This window comes from Heteronotia binoei, chromosome 11 (assembly GCF_032191835.1).
Source record: "Heteronotia binoei isolate CCM8104 ecotype False Entrance Well chromosome 11, APGP_CSIRO_Hbin_v1, whole genome shotgun sequence".
NCBI lineage: Eukaryota > Metazoa > Chordata > Lepidosauria > Squamata > Gekkonidae > Heteronotia > Heteronotia binoei.
Genome location: NC_083233.1, coordinates 43,344,017 through 43,359,689, shown reverse-complemented (window position 1 = coordinate 43,359,689; position 15,673 = coordinate 43,344,017). Strand labels below are relative to the sequence as shown.

The 15,673-nt window shown below is 41.5% G+C and overlaps 1 protein-coding gene across 1 annotated transcript in view; it reads left to right on the top strand.

The window, feature by feature from the left end:
• The window catches only part of LOC132579082 (transmembrane 9 superfamily member 2-like), a 45,793-nt gene extending 30,524 nt beyond the window's left edge, over positions 1 to 15,269 (top strand). Inside the window, exons 15-17 of the mRNA XM_060249233.1 lie at positions 1,743 to 1,854; positions 4,477 to 4,648; positions 14,664 to 15,269. Of these exons, the coding sequence (XP_060105216.1) occupies positions 1,743 to 1,854; positions 4,477 to 4,648; positions 14,664 to 14,731 (352 nt within the window). The 3' untranslated portion in view covers positions 14,732 to 15,269. The remainder of the gene's footprint in view (positions 1 to 1,742; positions 1,855 to 4,476; positions 4,649 to 14,663) is intronic.
• Positions 15,270 to 15,673: the final 404 nt, after the last annotated feature.

Below are 15,673 nucleotides of genomic sequence, written 5' to 3'. Positions count from 1 at the left end.
AAATGGGGGGAGGGGGGATCTACCTTGGGAGCAAGGTCTCATGCAATCCCCTCTGATGGAGACTTGTGGCAAAACTGCATGTCCTCCAGGGAGGCTACCAGTTACATGTCTGTGGGGGTCTCTGCTCTGGCTTGGGCCCACCCTTAGAACAGTAACACATACAGAACAACAGGATATGGCTTGCTTCTCTTTCAATCGGCAACTGTTACTTTTTTGCCACTTAAAGTATATGTTTTGGAGTGTATTGTCTCCAGTTTATTTCAGGGGGGAAAGTCCCTCTAAGCTGTCAGAACTGTTCTTTCCAGTTAGTAGGCTTAGGGATACCACTTCAAGATGGCAGTGTCCAGTATGGGGCTACTGTTAACATACCACTTTGCTAAGTCCTTGCTGTGCTTCATACATGTTAATGTAATAATCCCTTCAGCAAGGCTGGCTAGAATTCCTCTCTTCCACATTTCAGATGAATGATCCTGCTTGGGTTGGAGTGGAGTATGGGGGGCGGGCAGGGTTGTGTTGCTGCAACATCTCGACATCATTTCTGGGCTGAACGAGAAATGATGTCATGTTGCTCTAGGACTTGGAGGAAACTTTGTGGTAGAACCATGTAGTTTCTGCCAAGTTCTGAAGTGGTATGATATCCCACCTGGGTTCAGCCTGGAAATGACATTGCAGCCAAGGCAGTGCGTGTATGCTTTACTCCTCACCAGACTACCCAGTGGGTGGTCAGGGATTTGCTGCCATAGTGGGAGACTTGGCAACCCTAGGTTTTAGTGAGGCTGAGAGCCAATAGCTTGTATAGTGAACAAAGACCATAATAAAGGCCTTATTGAATTGGACCAACATTCAGCAGCCTGTTTCTTACAGTGGCCAACTGGTCTAAACTAATGGCAATCACTCCATTTCATGGCAGTATATTCCACAAGTTAATTATGTGTTATGTGAAGAAGTACTTTCCTTTGTCTATGCTAGATCTCATGCTGATTCAATTTCATTGGGTGCCCTTGAGTTCTAATATTTTAGGAGAAGAAAAAGTTATTTCTTCGTCCATACTTTTAAACTTTTTTCCCTAAACTGAAAAGCCCTGAGGTACTTCATGAACAAGGTGAACTTGAAACAAGGGGCTTACTAGTTCATGGTTCATTTCCTTAACTACTATGCTAGACTAGTTCTTAAAAAAAAGTATCTGATCACAGCTGGTGTGCGTTGCAGCGGAGCAAGAGAATTAATCAAAAGTCTGTTTGAAAGATAGACATGATGTGTACATGGGTTGAAGGACAGTGGAAGAAAAACCATGTTAGCAAGAATGAGAAACAAAGGTTTTGGGTTTGCAGACTCACACCCTAATTCTTATGGCATTACAGACATCATGAATTCTGAGAGATACCCAGGTGGCAAGCCAGAATTAGCTGCCTTCATATCCCTCCTCAAAACTCACTCACCTTTCCATAAGTGGGACTAAATACATGTTTTCCCCATTGTTTTTGCTACCATCTCACACCCCTTGCTTTGTTTAGTTCCTTGTGTTGAATTTTAGGTTATGGAGTCTCCAGAGCAGGGACTGATGTTCTCATACCCCATAAAGCATCCTTCCTATGGACAGTGCCATAAAAATAAAATAATAGTAACTCTTGTTGTACTACCACTCGTTATCCCCTTTTAAATCTTCACAGTGATAACTGGATACTTGGGTAGGGTGGGAGAGACTGGACTGCATATCAACAGAGTGTGTTCTCTCATTCTAGGTCCCACCAAATGTACTACATGTTTGGCTTCCTGTTCTTAGTGTTTATTATCCTTCTGATCACGTGTTCAGAGGCAACAGTCTTGCTGTGCTATTTTCATCTATGTGCTGAGGTAAACAGACGTCTCCTTTCACAGCCAATCACAGTGTATTGCTGGATAGATTGGCCAGCTGGTGGTTTCAGGAGAGCTGAGCCACATCTGCAAGTTACTGGTCCTCCAGCACAGAGCCATATTGGAAAGATTTGTGGTGTCATTGCTTCCAGCTGTGCAGAAATTCACTGCTTTGATAGAAAAGCGGGTGATACTATGCTTGGAACGTCAGGATGGTCTTTTCTATGTAATAAGCAGCTTGGTTGTGGCCAGCTGTTGGAGGGGGGAAGGGAGCACTTCTGCATGCTGGCAGAAGACCAAGATGCTAAAGGGGGAAGAGAAACTGAGATTTTTCTGTTTGCCATTGCCAGTGAAACAGACTGCTGCTGTTCCAGAGCCAAATCCACTTTTCTTTGTACCATCAAGATGCTGTTGTATCTGTACACCAATTGGAACAGGTTTTTTTTTTTTAAACACAACAGTGTGGGCTCTTGGTTGCATTTGCCATTTTTGTTTCTGAGTTTCAGAGCTGAATACCATCATGAAAATGGCTTATTGTTGAGGAGTGGGTGAGAGTCTCTCAACTTAACTGCACCACTGAGATGCAGAGTCTCTATGCAAGTTTTGGTGTCCTGAGATTCTCTGCCATTCCTTAAGGAAAGAAAGGGGTGGGCTGATTGGGGGTTCAGGACATTGTATATATAGAAGTTGATAGCTATGCAGTGTCCTGAATCCCTGACCAGTCCACCCTTTTCTTTCCTTAATGACTAGTAGAGATTCTTAGGACATTTGAAATGTGCATATTCATACACATTGCTCACCATCAGTGAGTACTAGCTGGGCGTAATAATAATAATAATATTACATTTTATTTATATCCCGCCCTCCCCGCCGAAGCAGGCTCAGAGCGGCTTACAACATATGAAATTACAATTTACAATATAAAACATCAATACAGTTCAATACATAATTCATAAATAAAACCAACACAAAACCATCATTTGCAATTAAAATTAACATTTTCGGTGCTACATCTCGGATACTTTCCTCAGTGGGTGTGGCGGATGGATATAGTAGATTATATCTACTGCAGGTCTACATTAAGCCTTCATTTAGGCGAAGGCCATTTTAAAAAGAGTGGTCTTGCAGGCCCTACGGAATTGGTCAGGACTCCGCAGGGCCCCCACCTCATCCGGTAGTTGATTCCACCAGCACGGAGCGATGATCGAAAAGGCCCTTTCACACGTGCTCTTCAATTTGGCCTCTTTCGGCCCGGGGATTGTTAACCAGTTCTTTCCCCCTGATCTCAGCACTCTCTGGGGCACATATGGGGAGAGACGGTCCCTAAGGTAGGCAGGCCCTCGACCATATAGGGCTTTAAAGGTAATGACCAGCACTTTGTAACGAACCCGGTATATAACTGGCAGCCAGTGCAGCTCGCACAGCCCCGGCCGTATGTGCTCCCACTTCGGGTTCCCTAGTAACAGCCTAGCTGCCGCATTCTGCACCAGCTGCAGCTTCCGGGTTCGGCACAAAGGCATCCCCATGTAGAGGGCATTACAGTAATCCAGTCTCGAGGTGACCGTTGCATGGATCACTGTTGCCAAGTCATGATGCTCCAGGAAGGGGGCCAACTGCCTCACCCGTAGGCTATCTGGGGACCCTCCAACATGTCTTTCTTCTTTTCCTTGCCCCTCCCTGGTCTTGACTTCTTTGGAAGGAGTAGAATACAATTTGTATCATGCTCCTTTTAGTTGTGTCAGTGCCTATGGATCTAAAACCACACAAGAGTCAGGATTCCATTCCCTCCTGTGTGCATCCCATCAGGATATGGGACATTACCCAGAAGCCCCTGTGATGTTTCCTGATCCAGCATTTCTGGTTGGGGGTGGGCCACTCAACTGTGCTGTGACATCGGCAGGTGGCCAGTCATGCTAATGTTTGATTCTGATTCCTACAATACTTAACAAATGCACATCCCTTAATGTGGAGATCTCCAATAGACAGGTGGGAAGAATCTGTAGGAAGAGAATACCTTGTGCTTGTAGAAATTATAGTATATTTATATATTAGTTTCATGTTGCCTACATCATATATAAAAAGCTATGCATTTTAAATGTTGGAAGTACAGGAGTATTTTAAAGGTAAAGGTAGTCCCCTGTGCAAGCACCAGTTGTTTTCAATTCTGAGGTGACGTTGCATCACATTTTCATGGCAGACTTTTTAAGGGGTGGTTTGCCATTGCCTTCCCCAGTTATCTTTCCCCCCCAGCAAGCTGGGTACTCATTTTACCAACAAAAATTTAGATCAGCTATAGTGAATGAAGCTATCCCAAGACCTAATTACATTCCATGCAAATATGCTTTAAGGTTAGGGACAAATTTTTAAAATTTTCTAGTAAATTAAGGTCAGGTATGTACCAGATGTTAAGCTCTAGTTATCCACCCAAGCTAAAGAATGCGAACTCTTAGGCCAAGTTTTTCCAAATGGAAACTAAAATGAGAAATGGCAGTACTTTGTTTCCCAGTAGATCAGGGTAATTAGCAGAGGTATGTCCAATGAAGAATTAAAATAGGTCCTTTGGCTGTGCATGTAAAGCTTTTGTAAGTAACTGAGTAAATATTCTCTTCATTTTCCTTCCAGGATTATCACTGGTGGTGGAGATCATTCTTAACCAGCAGCTTCACAGCCTTTTATCTCTTCATCTATGCAGTTCATTATTTCTTCTCAAAACTTCAGATTACAGGAACTGCCAGCACTATTTTATATTTTGGATATACCATGATCATGGTTCTGATTTTCTTCCTTTTCACTGGTGAGTGCCAAGTAGTTGAGCAAACCAGGCTGGGAGCTTTGGTTTTGCTAATTCAGTGGACTATGTGCTTCAGTAATCTGACTGGCATTTTAAGGTCTCGGACAAGGCTGTTTCCCAGTCCCTTTACCCTGAAGTCTTTAGCCTGGAGATTTTAGGGGTTAAATCTGAGTCTTTCTGCATATCTGCCTTTAACTGTGACCCCTTCTCCATTTTTTTTAGCAGTGCAGTCAAAGATCCCCTCAGTACAGCAGAATGTGAGGTTAGAATTTGTGACCTATTTAAAACACAAGCACTTGTTCAGTGTTTTTCAGAGGAATCTATACATGTTCAGATGCCAGCAGCGAAGTAACAAACACATATATGTGGACCAGCGCTATAGTGTGTGTGCACATTTTAAAAAAAAAATGCATATGGGTTGGGTAGCTGGGAAAATGAAACACATTACAGAGTTAGCTACCAAATAGTGAGACATTTTTTGCACTGATGGCCTTTTTCATAGTTGTTTTGGGGTTGCGGAAATAGGTTTTTCTTGTCTTCAAATGAAAGGAAATAAAAAGCAAGCAGGATTTAATCCCACGTTTCTTTAGAAAGCAAATATGAGAACTGGCAGGTTTCCATCAACCCCCCCATTTTTAAGTTCCAGCTCTGCAAGCAAGCTCCAGCTGTCCTCTGTAATTTACCCCAAATAAATTCAAAAGTTTTAATTTTGAACTAAAACAATATGCTAATGCCTGTCTGGGTTTTAGCTGAGGTTAACTGCCATTCTGCCAATTTCAGTTTGACTTGCATGATGGAAATTGCTAGAATTAGAAATATCCTTTTCTTATAGGAAATGATAATTGAAATTGTCATAACAGCTGCTGAAAGGGATTAAAATCTTCAGATATGTCTGCCCTGGTCTCTTTGATATGAAGGGCACTGAGGCCTAAATATGCTTTGGTGAAGTTTGAGTCTGTGTGTTCCCTCATCAAGGCTTGGTTCCGGCATCATGTTCTGATTCTCCGAGCCATGATCTGGGAACATTCTGTAGAACCGCATGTTTGTTTTTCCTCATTAACACTTCAGTGGTCCCAATTTTTTAGTCCCTGTGCCCCATTCCTTATGATACTGGAGATGGTAGGGGTTTGATCTGGGTCTTTCTGCATATCTGCCTTTAACTATGGACCCTCCTCCAATTTTTTTAGTGCAGTCAAAGACCGCCTTCAGTATGACAATGTGAAGTTAGAATTTGTGACCCATTGAGGGAAGGCTGGCCACAGATGGGCTGAGGAAGCACCACCTCGCCATTGCAAGTACTGTGGTTTTGCTGGCTGACAGCAAAGCTGCATTATTTGTAGCCTGTGAGTCTTCTGGGGGATTCTTTTTTATTTATACAAAATGCAGCTGCTGAAGTAGGAGACTGATGCTGGGGAGAGGGCTTCCGTAACCCTTTTCTCTTCAGCATATTTCTTGCCAAAAGCATCCTACCAGGCTCTCTGGGTAATCTGTTGTGGGAAACAAAAATGGAGGTAAAAGCAGTGTGCATAGGGCAGTGTCATTGTTCGTAGGAAAATGAGATGAAGAGAAAGGACGTTAATGAAGTCCTTCTGCAATAGCACCAGAGTGCCTAATAAGAGTCTCAGATAGCCCTGATGTGTTTTCTCTGTGGGATGGCAGTGAATGGGAGGGGTTCATGCGGTTGCAATCCCGCCCCCTCCCCCCCCCGGGCATCCCTCAGTTACTGATTGGGGCTTTCAGAGCTGCCCCAGTAGCTCATGACAGCAATGCAGGGATTGGCTAGGTTGGTCCAACATCACATGATTTCTCTCAATTACCTTTTTTTTTGCCTGGTCCTAGCAATTTACAGTATGGATTTCAAAGCAATGATATGGTAAGTGAATATTTGAGGAGGGGTGGTTGTTATTACTTCTTGCCTTATTGCTTTTGGGCAGAAGAGAAAATGCTGCATTTAGTCTAAATACATGGCAGTCCTGCACTCTCTATTTGGGATCATCATTTTCACTTGTGAATTAATAACATTTTCAAAACTGCATTTTGATCTTCTGGATAAATAGTGTTTAGAATTCCAGATTCTGAAACAGCCATCACTGTTTGTGGATTGAAAGCAATATGATATAGAGTGAGGTTGCAGAATGCTTTCTCTTTTGCTTTCTTGCAGTGATCCCATGCTTAGAATTTTAATTTCTCCATTAAATGAAGGTGTGAGGAGCTCAGTAGATTATTTCATTTATTATTACTTTAAATTTCTATCCTGCCTTCTCCGCAAGCGGACTCAGGCAGTTAGCTTTCAAGAATCTTGGCTTTGGTTGTTGTAGTGATCCAAGGCTGTGGTTGTGTTTTGTAAATAATGTAAAAATGCAGCTGATTAAACTTCAGCCATTTCCCACACTAACATGGGATATACAAATTCAGAATTGCTGCTGATCCTGTGTTACGAGCTACAGAGGCAGTGAAGGCAAAAGATCAAAGGGAAGATGAGGAGATGTTTGTCTGGGCATAATAAAACGGGTCTGATTTCTGATGAGTTAGCCATCTTTCAGCTCTTGGAAAAAGAAAGCAACTTCAAGCACTGAGCAACATCTTGCCTGCCAATTTTGTGGCAGGTAAAATGTTCTGTAGAAGTGATAACAAAAAAACCCACAACAAATCAGACCACATCTACATTTGTAAGATGGCAGACTACAGAAAACAACAGCTACAGAGTGCCTGGTAGGAAAGGGTTCTCTGACTTTCATTGCTGTACTGAGGGCTGCTTATTTAGGAAAGACAGGTCTCAGTTGAGCTGCGTATTGTTTGGGAAACAAGATTTCCCACTGCGTTGCTGGGACCTATCTCAAAGTATTGAACTTTACTGCGCAGTCAGTACTGTCATGCTCTGTCTGTTGCTGGACTGCATTGCTGCAGAAGGTAGGTAGGATGTTTGAGTGTCCCTCTGTAATTAAAGAGGAACGCTCCTTTTATGAGAATGTATGTACATGTACACACACTGTTAACATGTGAGGACGAAGGAAGTCTGTTGAACATATCATTCAATCAGCTCTAAGCCTTTAAAAATATATTATGTGCAAGTTATGAGGGCTCCCCATAGTTTCCCACTCGGTTACTTATAGGATCCATACTGCTTTAGTTTCAGCAGTGGTGTTTACAGGCTGTTCTTTTGGCTGTGAACTTTGACAGTTATTTGTGTGGAGGAGCTCTGTAGTTATTTGCTCGTTCTGTCAAACTGCACTTGGATAGCTGCTACCTGGTGTGTCTGTGTGTTTTCTATATTATGCTGTTTGCATTCTGCAGGTAGAATGCAGATGGAGCCCTGAGAACCTGGGACTAAAGCAGTGGTTAGTAAAATACTGCAGTTATTGCTGTAAGAAGGGGCATTTTGGGTTATAGACTATTTCAAACATTTGAATACAGTGATATATATTCTGCAATAAAGAGGGTTAGCAATTGGACAAGATTGCCAAGGAATGAATCAGCTATCAAATGTGTGCTTTTTTTTCAGTTAGCATGTGTCAATATGGGAACAGCCAATTCTCTTTGGTAAACCCACTCCCTAAAAAGCATCTGTATTTATGTTGCTGAATGAACCATTGTTTCATGCACTAAATCAGATTCATTCTTTAATAATGTGCTATGGAAAATAGGATCTTTAGCCAATCACAGAAGGTAGTTGAGTGCTGAAATGAACTAAAATCCAGCATTTTGACTGTTTTGCTATACTTCCTGAATTAGAAAACATTTTAAAAACTCCCTTATCTGTCCAACTACTGATCCATCCATTCCAGTGTCTTACCTGATAAATTCCTAGCTTTGTGTGTAGTATAAGAAGCTATCTTTCATTTATAACCTGACCCAGAGGTATTCTCCCCTACACAGGGTGTAGTGGTGATCAAAGGAATTGTTCCTTTGATAAAAGAGTAAACTTTTCTGACTTTGTGTCTGCCAAAGTGTGCAAAGTAGCCTTTTCGTAGATGCTATCACTTTTAAGAGAAGAGCTTTGATTTACAATTTAACATCTGTATGATATTAGTGCAGTTGATTAAAAATTAATGAAAATAGCAAAGAAAATAGACCATACTATCTACATCATAACATATTAAAAATACATATGGTTGAACTCCATCTCTGATTTTATTGTTTCAAGCTATTACAAAAAACAAACACTTCTCAATAAACCTAAAAGGTAAAGGTCCCAGTTGTTTCTGACCCTGGGGTGATGTTGCTTTCACAAGGTTTTCATGGTAGACTTTTTACGGGGTGGTTTGCCATTGCCTTCCCCAGTCATCTACACTTTCCCCCCAGCAAGCTGGGTACTCATTTTACCGACCTTGAAAGGATGGGAGGCTGAGTCAACCTGGAGCCAGCTACCTGAACCCAGCTTCCGCCGGGATCAAACTCAGGCCATGAGCAGGGAGCTCAGACTGCAGTATTGCAGCTCTAGTTCTTACTAGAGTCTCTTAAACTTCTGCACCAGTGAGTCAATTTAAACCTATTAGGTAACTCCTAAATCCAAACTATCAAATAATTTAAAGAAATAAGTTCTTGTGATTTCTAACACACAGCAATACATTCTTGTTGCTGCTTTTAAGTCAGTGTTTGATTCCATATATCACATATAACATTGTTTAAATAGCACAAAAACCAGATCAATGGCTGCAGAGGTGGTTTACAGGCAGTTAAGATCTGAGTCTTGATGCATAAAAGGTTCAGTTATTGGACAGGTCTGTTATTAAATCTGCCTGTCTTGATGTATCTCCAGCAGATATTAGAATATGTTGGATAAATGTGTACTAATCTGCATTATGAGTTTTTTTTAATAAAACCCTTTATAATTTTCATCACCAAGGCAGACACTTGTAATTTATGAACTGGCTTTGATAAAAATGACAGGGGACTCAATCACCAATACATTTGCTTATTGGATATTTATATGAGACAGTCATCAACAATAACTCGTGTCCAAGGACTGTCATACAACAAACCATGTCTTATGTTGTCTGTCCAAGTTAAAATAATTCAATCCATGCTGTTTTATGCTTTCCTTGATAGTTATAATTATTATGTTTTATCAAGTAAATAATTCAGCTTAATCTTATATTGATATTCCAACCACAAAGCATCACATTAGCAATCAGTTACATTAAAATTTGGTATCATACAGAAGTTGGTCTTATTGTTGAATTCAAAAGAATATAAGAAAAATCCTGCTGCATTAGAGGTTCCATCAAGTTCAGCATCCCTTTTCTCGCCCTCACTAACTACGTTATTTCAGAGCGCTCACTAGCAGCATGAATGCAGCAGCTCTGGGCCCTGCTCTCGCTCTGTCCTGAGGCATGGAGATTGCATTTTGCTATTATAGCTAATAGCCACTGATCTACTCTAGTCCAATTTCCAAGCCATCTCTGCATCTTGTGAGTGATTTCCATTAGTTACCCATTTTGTCTGTTGTCCTATATCTGTTGCCTACAACTTGATTGGGTGACCAGTATTTTAGTGTTATGGGTAGAGAAATACATACTTCTTTGTGTGTTGCTATCTGTATTTAGAAAGAGAGCTTTGCAAAATATTGTGTTCATAAAACAACACACATTGTGAGAGTTTGGGAGAAGCAATTGTGAGCTGGTTCTTCACTGATGTTTTCAATTATTTCTTTGCTTGAACTAATTGATGACAGGTTTCAGTGTCAGTGAGCACTGCTGCTAAGCTGCAACAGCCCAAAGAGGCTTATTGAATTTTCTTCTAGTTACTATCATATTGCTAGATCACCAACTTATGGTTTGCATGAAGGCGATCTTGGTTTGCTGTGATGGAATCTTATTCTTGATCATGCTGGACCTCTAAGCCATGCCAGTTTTGAGACCAACGTGTACGTTAAAAAGAGTATGTAGTAGGATCTGTAGACTGTAGTAGGATCTGCCAGTAGGATCTGTAGACTTGTGTTTTTTTAAAAGTCCCCTTCCTGTTTGAAATTAGGATTCTGCTGAATTTCATCGGCACACTATTTCAGTTTGGAAATCTCTTTGGGGTTTTTTGCTTCTTTCTTGTGTGAACTGAGTCTGTTGTTTAACCTTTACAACATTTCAGTTTCCTCAAGCAAAATTTTTCCCACTCACTGCATACTGTCTTTGCATCAATTGTGTTAAAATGGCATAAAAGGAACAAACAAACTGGGGACTCCAGGAATGAAAACATGCAAAACAGTTATATGGCACACTTCAATTTATAATGTAAATGCCCACAGACCTGTGAGAACCATTTTACTGGGGCCTCTGGTAATATGGGGCAGTGAATGATTGGCTACCAGAACCCCAGTCTTCAGAGTGTACCAAACACAGTGGTTCCTATATGTCTTTGGGTTGAGTAGGATAAGTTCATGGACTCCCAAAAATGTGGTGTTTTAGCATTTAGCCATGGAAATCCTTTTTATAGCCCTAGATGTTAAAAAATGGGCAAAGATAAGGAGGAGGATACCAAGGAAATGAGAAATGAGGATTCCAAATGCAAGACTCAGGGAGGGGGGCCATGAAGGTCGCAGGAGTGCCACACACAGTAGGGAGGAGTGAGAATTGACCGTAAACTGGAAAGACTTGGAGATGTCAAGCCCATAAAGGAATTAAATTCCTTTTGTGGCTGGCGTATGATCTCCTATCAAGCGCGGTAAATCTGCCATCACCCCACTGTTTGAGAGGATGATAGCTGCAAACCCAGAGGAAGAGGGTAATCTGCAGAAGATAATAGCAGGCTGTGGGAAAAAGCCTTAACTAGAAAGAGAAGTGGCAATATTGGAGACTGGAGAAATAAGCCAGGTGTATAGTGTGGAGGGGAGGGAGAAGTGGGGGAAGCTTCTTCATTTTATTTCCTAAGTATGTCTTTTCATCAGTTGCAACTATTAAATACCCCAGAGGCTTGGTCACTTAAGAAGGCAGGATGCTTCTAATGAGTCTGGTCTTCTCTCCATTACTTGGTTATTTTGAAGATGGTATGTAGAAGTAGCAACTGGATGATAAACTATTGGTAATGGGAAACTAGAAAAAGTACATGTGGCTTGAGAGGAAGTAAAGAATAATGGAATGCTATGCACATTGGCATAACCAAAACTTCTAGCTCCTGAATAAAGATCCACAAGAGCAGAACACTGTCTTTCCTTTTATCCTGCTCAGCCCTCCACTGTTGCAAGAAAAGATTGGTAACAGGGAGTAAAATGGCTTTACGTACAGCCTGAAAAACCATGGCTGGTCTTTGCTTTGAGGAATCCCTAATAAAGATTCCCTGGTTCCCTCAGAATTCAAAGAACCATAAGAAACACAACATATATTGCCATGCTTTCTAATATCTCTTGGCCCACTTCCATTCTTTTCTCTCGAGCCACTTCAGTCTTCCTTGTTTTGCAGCAAAGATTCTGACTCTAGGTTTTGACAGCTGTCTGAGTCTAAAGTATACAATAGAGAGGGGATTCCTCTGTCCTACAGGTTGGAGGAGGTAGGAACTACTCCATGAGTGACCTTATTCTGAGGCTAAATAGTAAGACCATCATGAGTTGTTGGTGATTTAAATCTTGATCTTCCCCACCACTGGTTAAAGAGAGCATGAGATGCAGCCACTGTTCTGAAGCTAAGCAGGACAGGGTCTGGTCAAGTACCTAGATGGAAGACCACCTGGGAATCTAGTGTAAAAAAGGTGGGATATGATGCAATAGTAATACAAAGCCCTCAAAGTCATACATTCTTTCCTGTAGCTCAGAAGTTAGTCTAGATGGTGAATTACAAGGATGTTTTAACCACTAAGCAATTTTAGATCTGTTGGAGCCACAGTGGTGTAGAGCCTAGATTCAAACCCCCACTTAGCTGTGAAGCTCATTTTGTGAGGATAGTGTGGAGAAGGAAGCAACGTGTGTGCTTCCTTGGAGGAAGGGCAGGATAAAAATACAATTGTCTTTGTGAACTTAACAATGTATGTGTAGCTTGATCTGATAGATTTTTAAATGGTTTGTTTTTGCGGCTGCAAGATTAACATTAGATTTGGCCCCTTTATACAACGGTGGTTTCCCTCACTTTCACAATGCCTCTCTGTTGCATTATCTTTTTAGTTCTTCATTCCCCCCCCCCCCCCCCCACTTTCACATTGCATGTCTGTTGGGTATTTTTAAAATTCTGCATTGATTTTTTCCCTTTGGCTCTCAATTATCTTTCCATTTGCTGTTTTCCTGGCTTTTCTGAAAGTGGGTTTGTAGTGCTTTCCCCCTTGCTTTGCTTACAAACTACAGTAATTCAAAAGCATGCACATTCCTTTGAATTCTCCCCCTTTCCTGCCCCTCAGAGTCCAGTCCCCCACCCACATTGAGGTCGTGCCTCCCACTCTGCACCTTCTGCAGTCTTCCTCCTGTTCATCAGTGTACAAGCAAGATTTAAATCACCAACAACTCAATGTACAGTTGAGAAGCTGTCTCTAGAAGCAGTGTGGTGAATGCAAAGCTGCTCATTCTGCTTCTCTAGCCTCCTCATCAGTTCAGGATCAGCTGAGGTGGTGGGAACTGAGACTTGCAACCCTTTGGCCAGAGGTAAGGGGACAACCAGTTCCGACCTGAGAACTCACTGCAAAACATGGGTGGGGGAAGGAACCAGGAAGAAACTAATAAAGAGCCAGGTCCTGTTGGGAAGTTTCTTGCAAACCACCCTCGCCCCCCAGGGAGAAGGTGAGAAAACAGATGTGGGGGGAAAGGGGCCAGAATATGTGTGTGTTGGGGGAGGGAGTGGAAAGACAATGAGGTGTAGGACTCTGCATGTGGAGAATGAAGTTTCTGGAAAGCTTCAAGTTCACAGTCAACAAATTGTATTATTAACAAGTGGGGGGAGTGGGAAAATACAGCCCGTCATCATACAGAGCTGCTTTTTGCAGTTGTGGGCTTTTTAAGTTGCTCTCCCTCCCATTGCCAGGCTGGTAGAAAAGAAAAGCAAGTCTTACTGGAACGAGAGACTCCCAGAAGGTCCTATGAATGCCAAAACTTAAACCACTGAGGTTTGCAAAGAAGGTCCCATTAAAGTGAAACATGGAGATCTGGTGTGGGCAAAAAGAACCTGGAAGGAAGAACAAGGCTTAGCATTGGGGGGTGGGGGGAGAGGCTGAGAATGTGAAGAGAAGAGAGAAATAGTTGTAGAAGGGGCCAATGGGAGCATTGTGTTGATCTTTTAATGCTTGGTGCATGCACACACACACACACATTGTCAATGATTACAGCTTGTAATGACACACACAGTGGGAAAAGTCTGGTCAGTTTCAATGGTGGGTTTCCCCCCCTTGCCTGCATTCCTTTCTGTTCAGCTAACTAATGCTAAAATGCATGCACAAGGATTTTAAGGGAAGATGCTTGCTGAACACCCCCCTTCCCTGCATGTCACAAGGTATGTTCTCATCCCAATTAAGAAAAAATGTGGGTTTTGATTGCAGCTGCAGAATACATACACAGAAATACATCTGAAAAAAAAGATTGATATGCAAATCTGAAATCAAGATTAGAGATGCGACTTATTTTCCCTTCACTGTGTGTGTAATTTTACAAAGATTAGTATTATGTAGCATTTCTCAACAATTACAATGTAGCTGCTTTAGTCCTGTTCAGGAGTTGTGGATTATAAGCATATTGAGTAACTGCTTTTTGCTGAGTGAGGTAGGCCTGGGGTTGGGAAAAGGAAGAATCTTGGTCCTAGTGTGTGATGAATTTTTTAATGTTACCTTTGATCAGTTCTGTATTAACTATTAATGGATCTTATCTGTGCATTCTTGTGTAAGAATTCAAGTGTTTTGCAGGGTTGGATGATCATCCTTACCCTGTGTGCCCCCATCCCCATTCTGCATTCTTTCAAGGAAGTTCTTGATCCACCAGAAACTATTTACTGATCCACCTCTGGCTTGCCATTTATCTTTTGCCCGCCCTTGTTCATGAGACCCTGCTGCCTTTCAGGAGCTGTTTAACTTCTTTTGGATATTATCTCTCTCTCTCTTTCTCTCTCTCTCTTTTTAGGGACAATTGGATTCTTTGCCTGCTTTTGGTTCGTTAGTAAGATTTACAGCGTTGTGAAAGTGGACTGAGGAGTGTGCTCTTGACCATATCTCTTGCACTGCTAGATATTTTTAAACCATGTATTGGGAATAAACAATCACATCTTTAAAATAGCTAGAACTACAGAGTTTGCAGGCTTTAAATGGAATGGGATTGAAGAAACGTGGGACAGTTTTGAAGAACTTGACTTGAATTGCTTTTTACAAGTAGCACATCCAAAGTTTTTTTTTTAAAAAATGTGAAGCTGAAAGAGCAACACCAGTTTGAACAACAGATGACAATGTACATTATACATCTCCCCCACCCCCGTTGAATTTTATTGTGACTCAGTTACTCCTCTTTTTACAGTTATTTGATTATTTTGTCACAGTATGGGACCGTCATGTAAAATCTAATGTAAAATTTGACTTTTTTAACATTTAAAAAGTACAACTATACATAATACATTACATCCCCCGTTGCAGGTAACCTGTCACCTTATACGAATGTGCAAGCATTTAGTGTGTGTACGGGTTCTGAAAAATACCAACTTCCTTGTTTTAAATAAAACTGCACATTTCCAGCCTGCTTGGTGTTCGATTATTTCACAGGTTGGCAGCAAATGTATTTTGTTTGTTGAACTCCCAGAGAGCCATTGGAAATGGTAGAAAAGTCATGGTCAAGTATCTAATAATTGGTGTCTCCGATTGGATTCCATTTTCTGAACAATTCTACTGCCTTTTACCAAGCTTTATTTCTTTGGCTACTGCACTGAAGCTATATTCTTGATGATGAAGTCCTAAACAGTGAAGAGCTCCATAACAATTCACTCAGACTGACTAAAGGGACAGAATGGCAGTTCATACTCAATGGAAACTCCAGGTGGGGTCAGTGGGCAGAAAGAGATCTTGAGAAGAACTCTAGAGGACCACTATCCTTTTGCCTCTGTTGGCTAGCCAGGTGCTTTCAGGAAGCCCACAATCAGGACATGA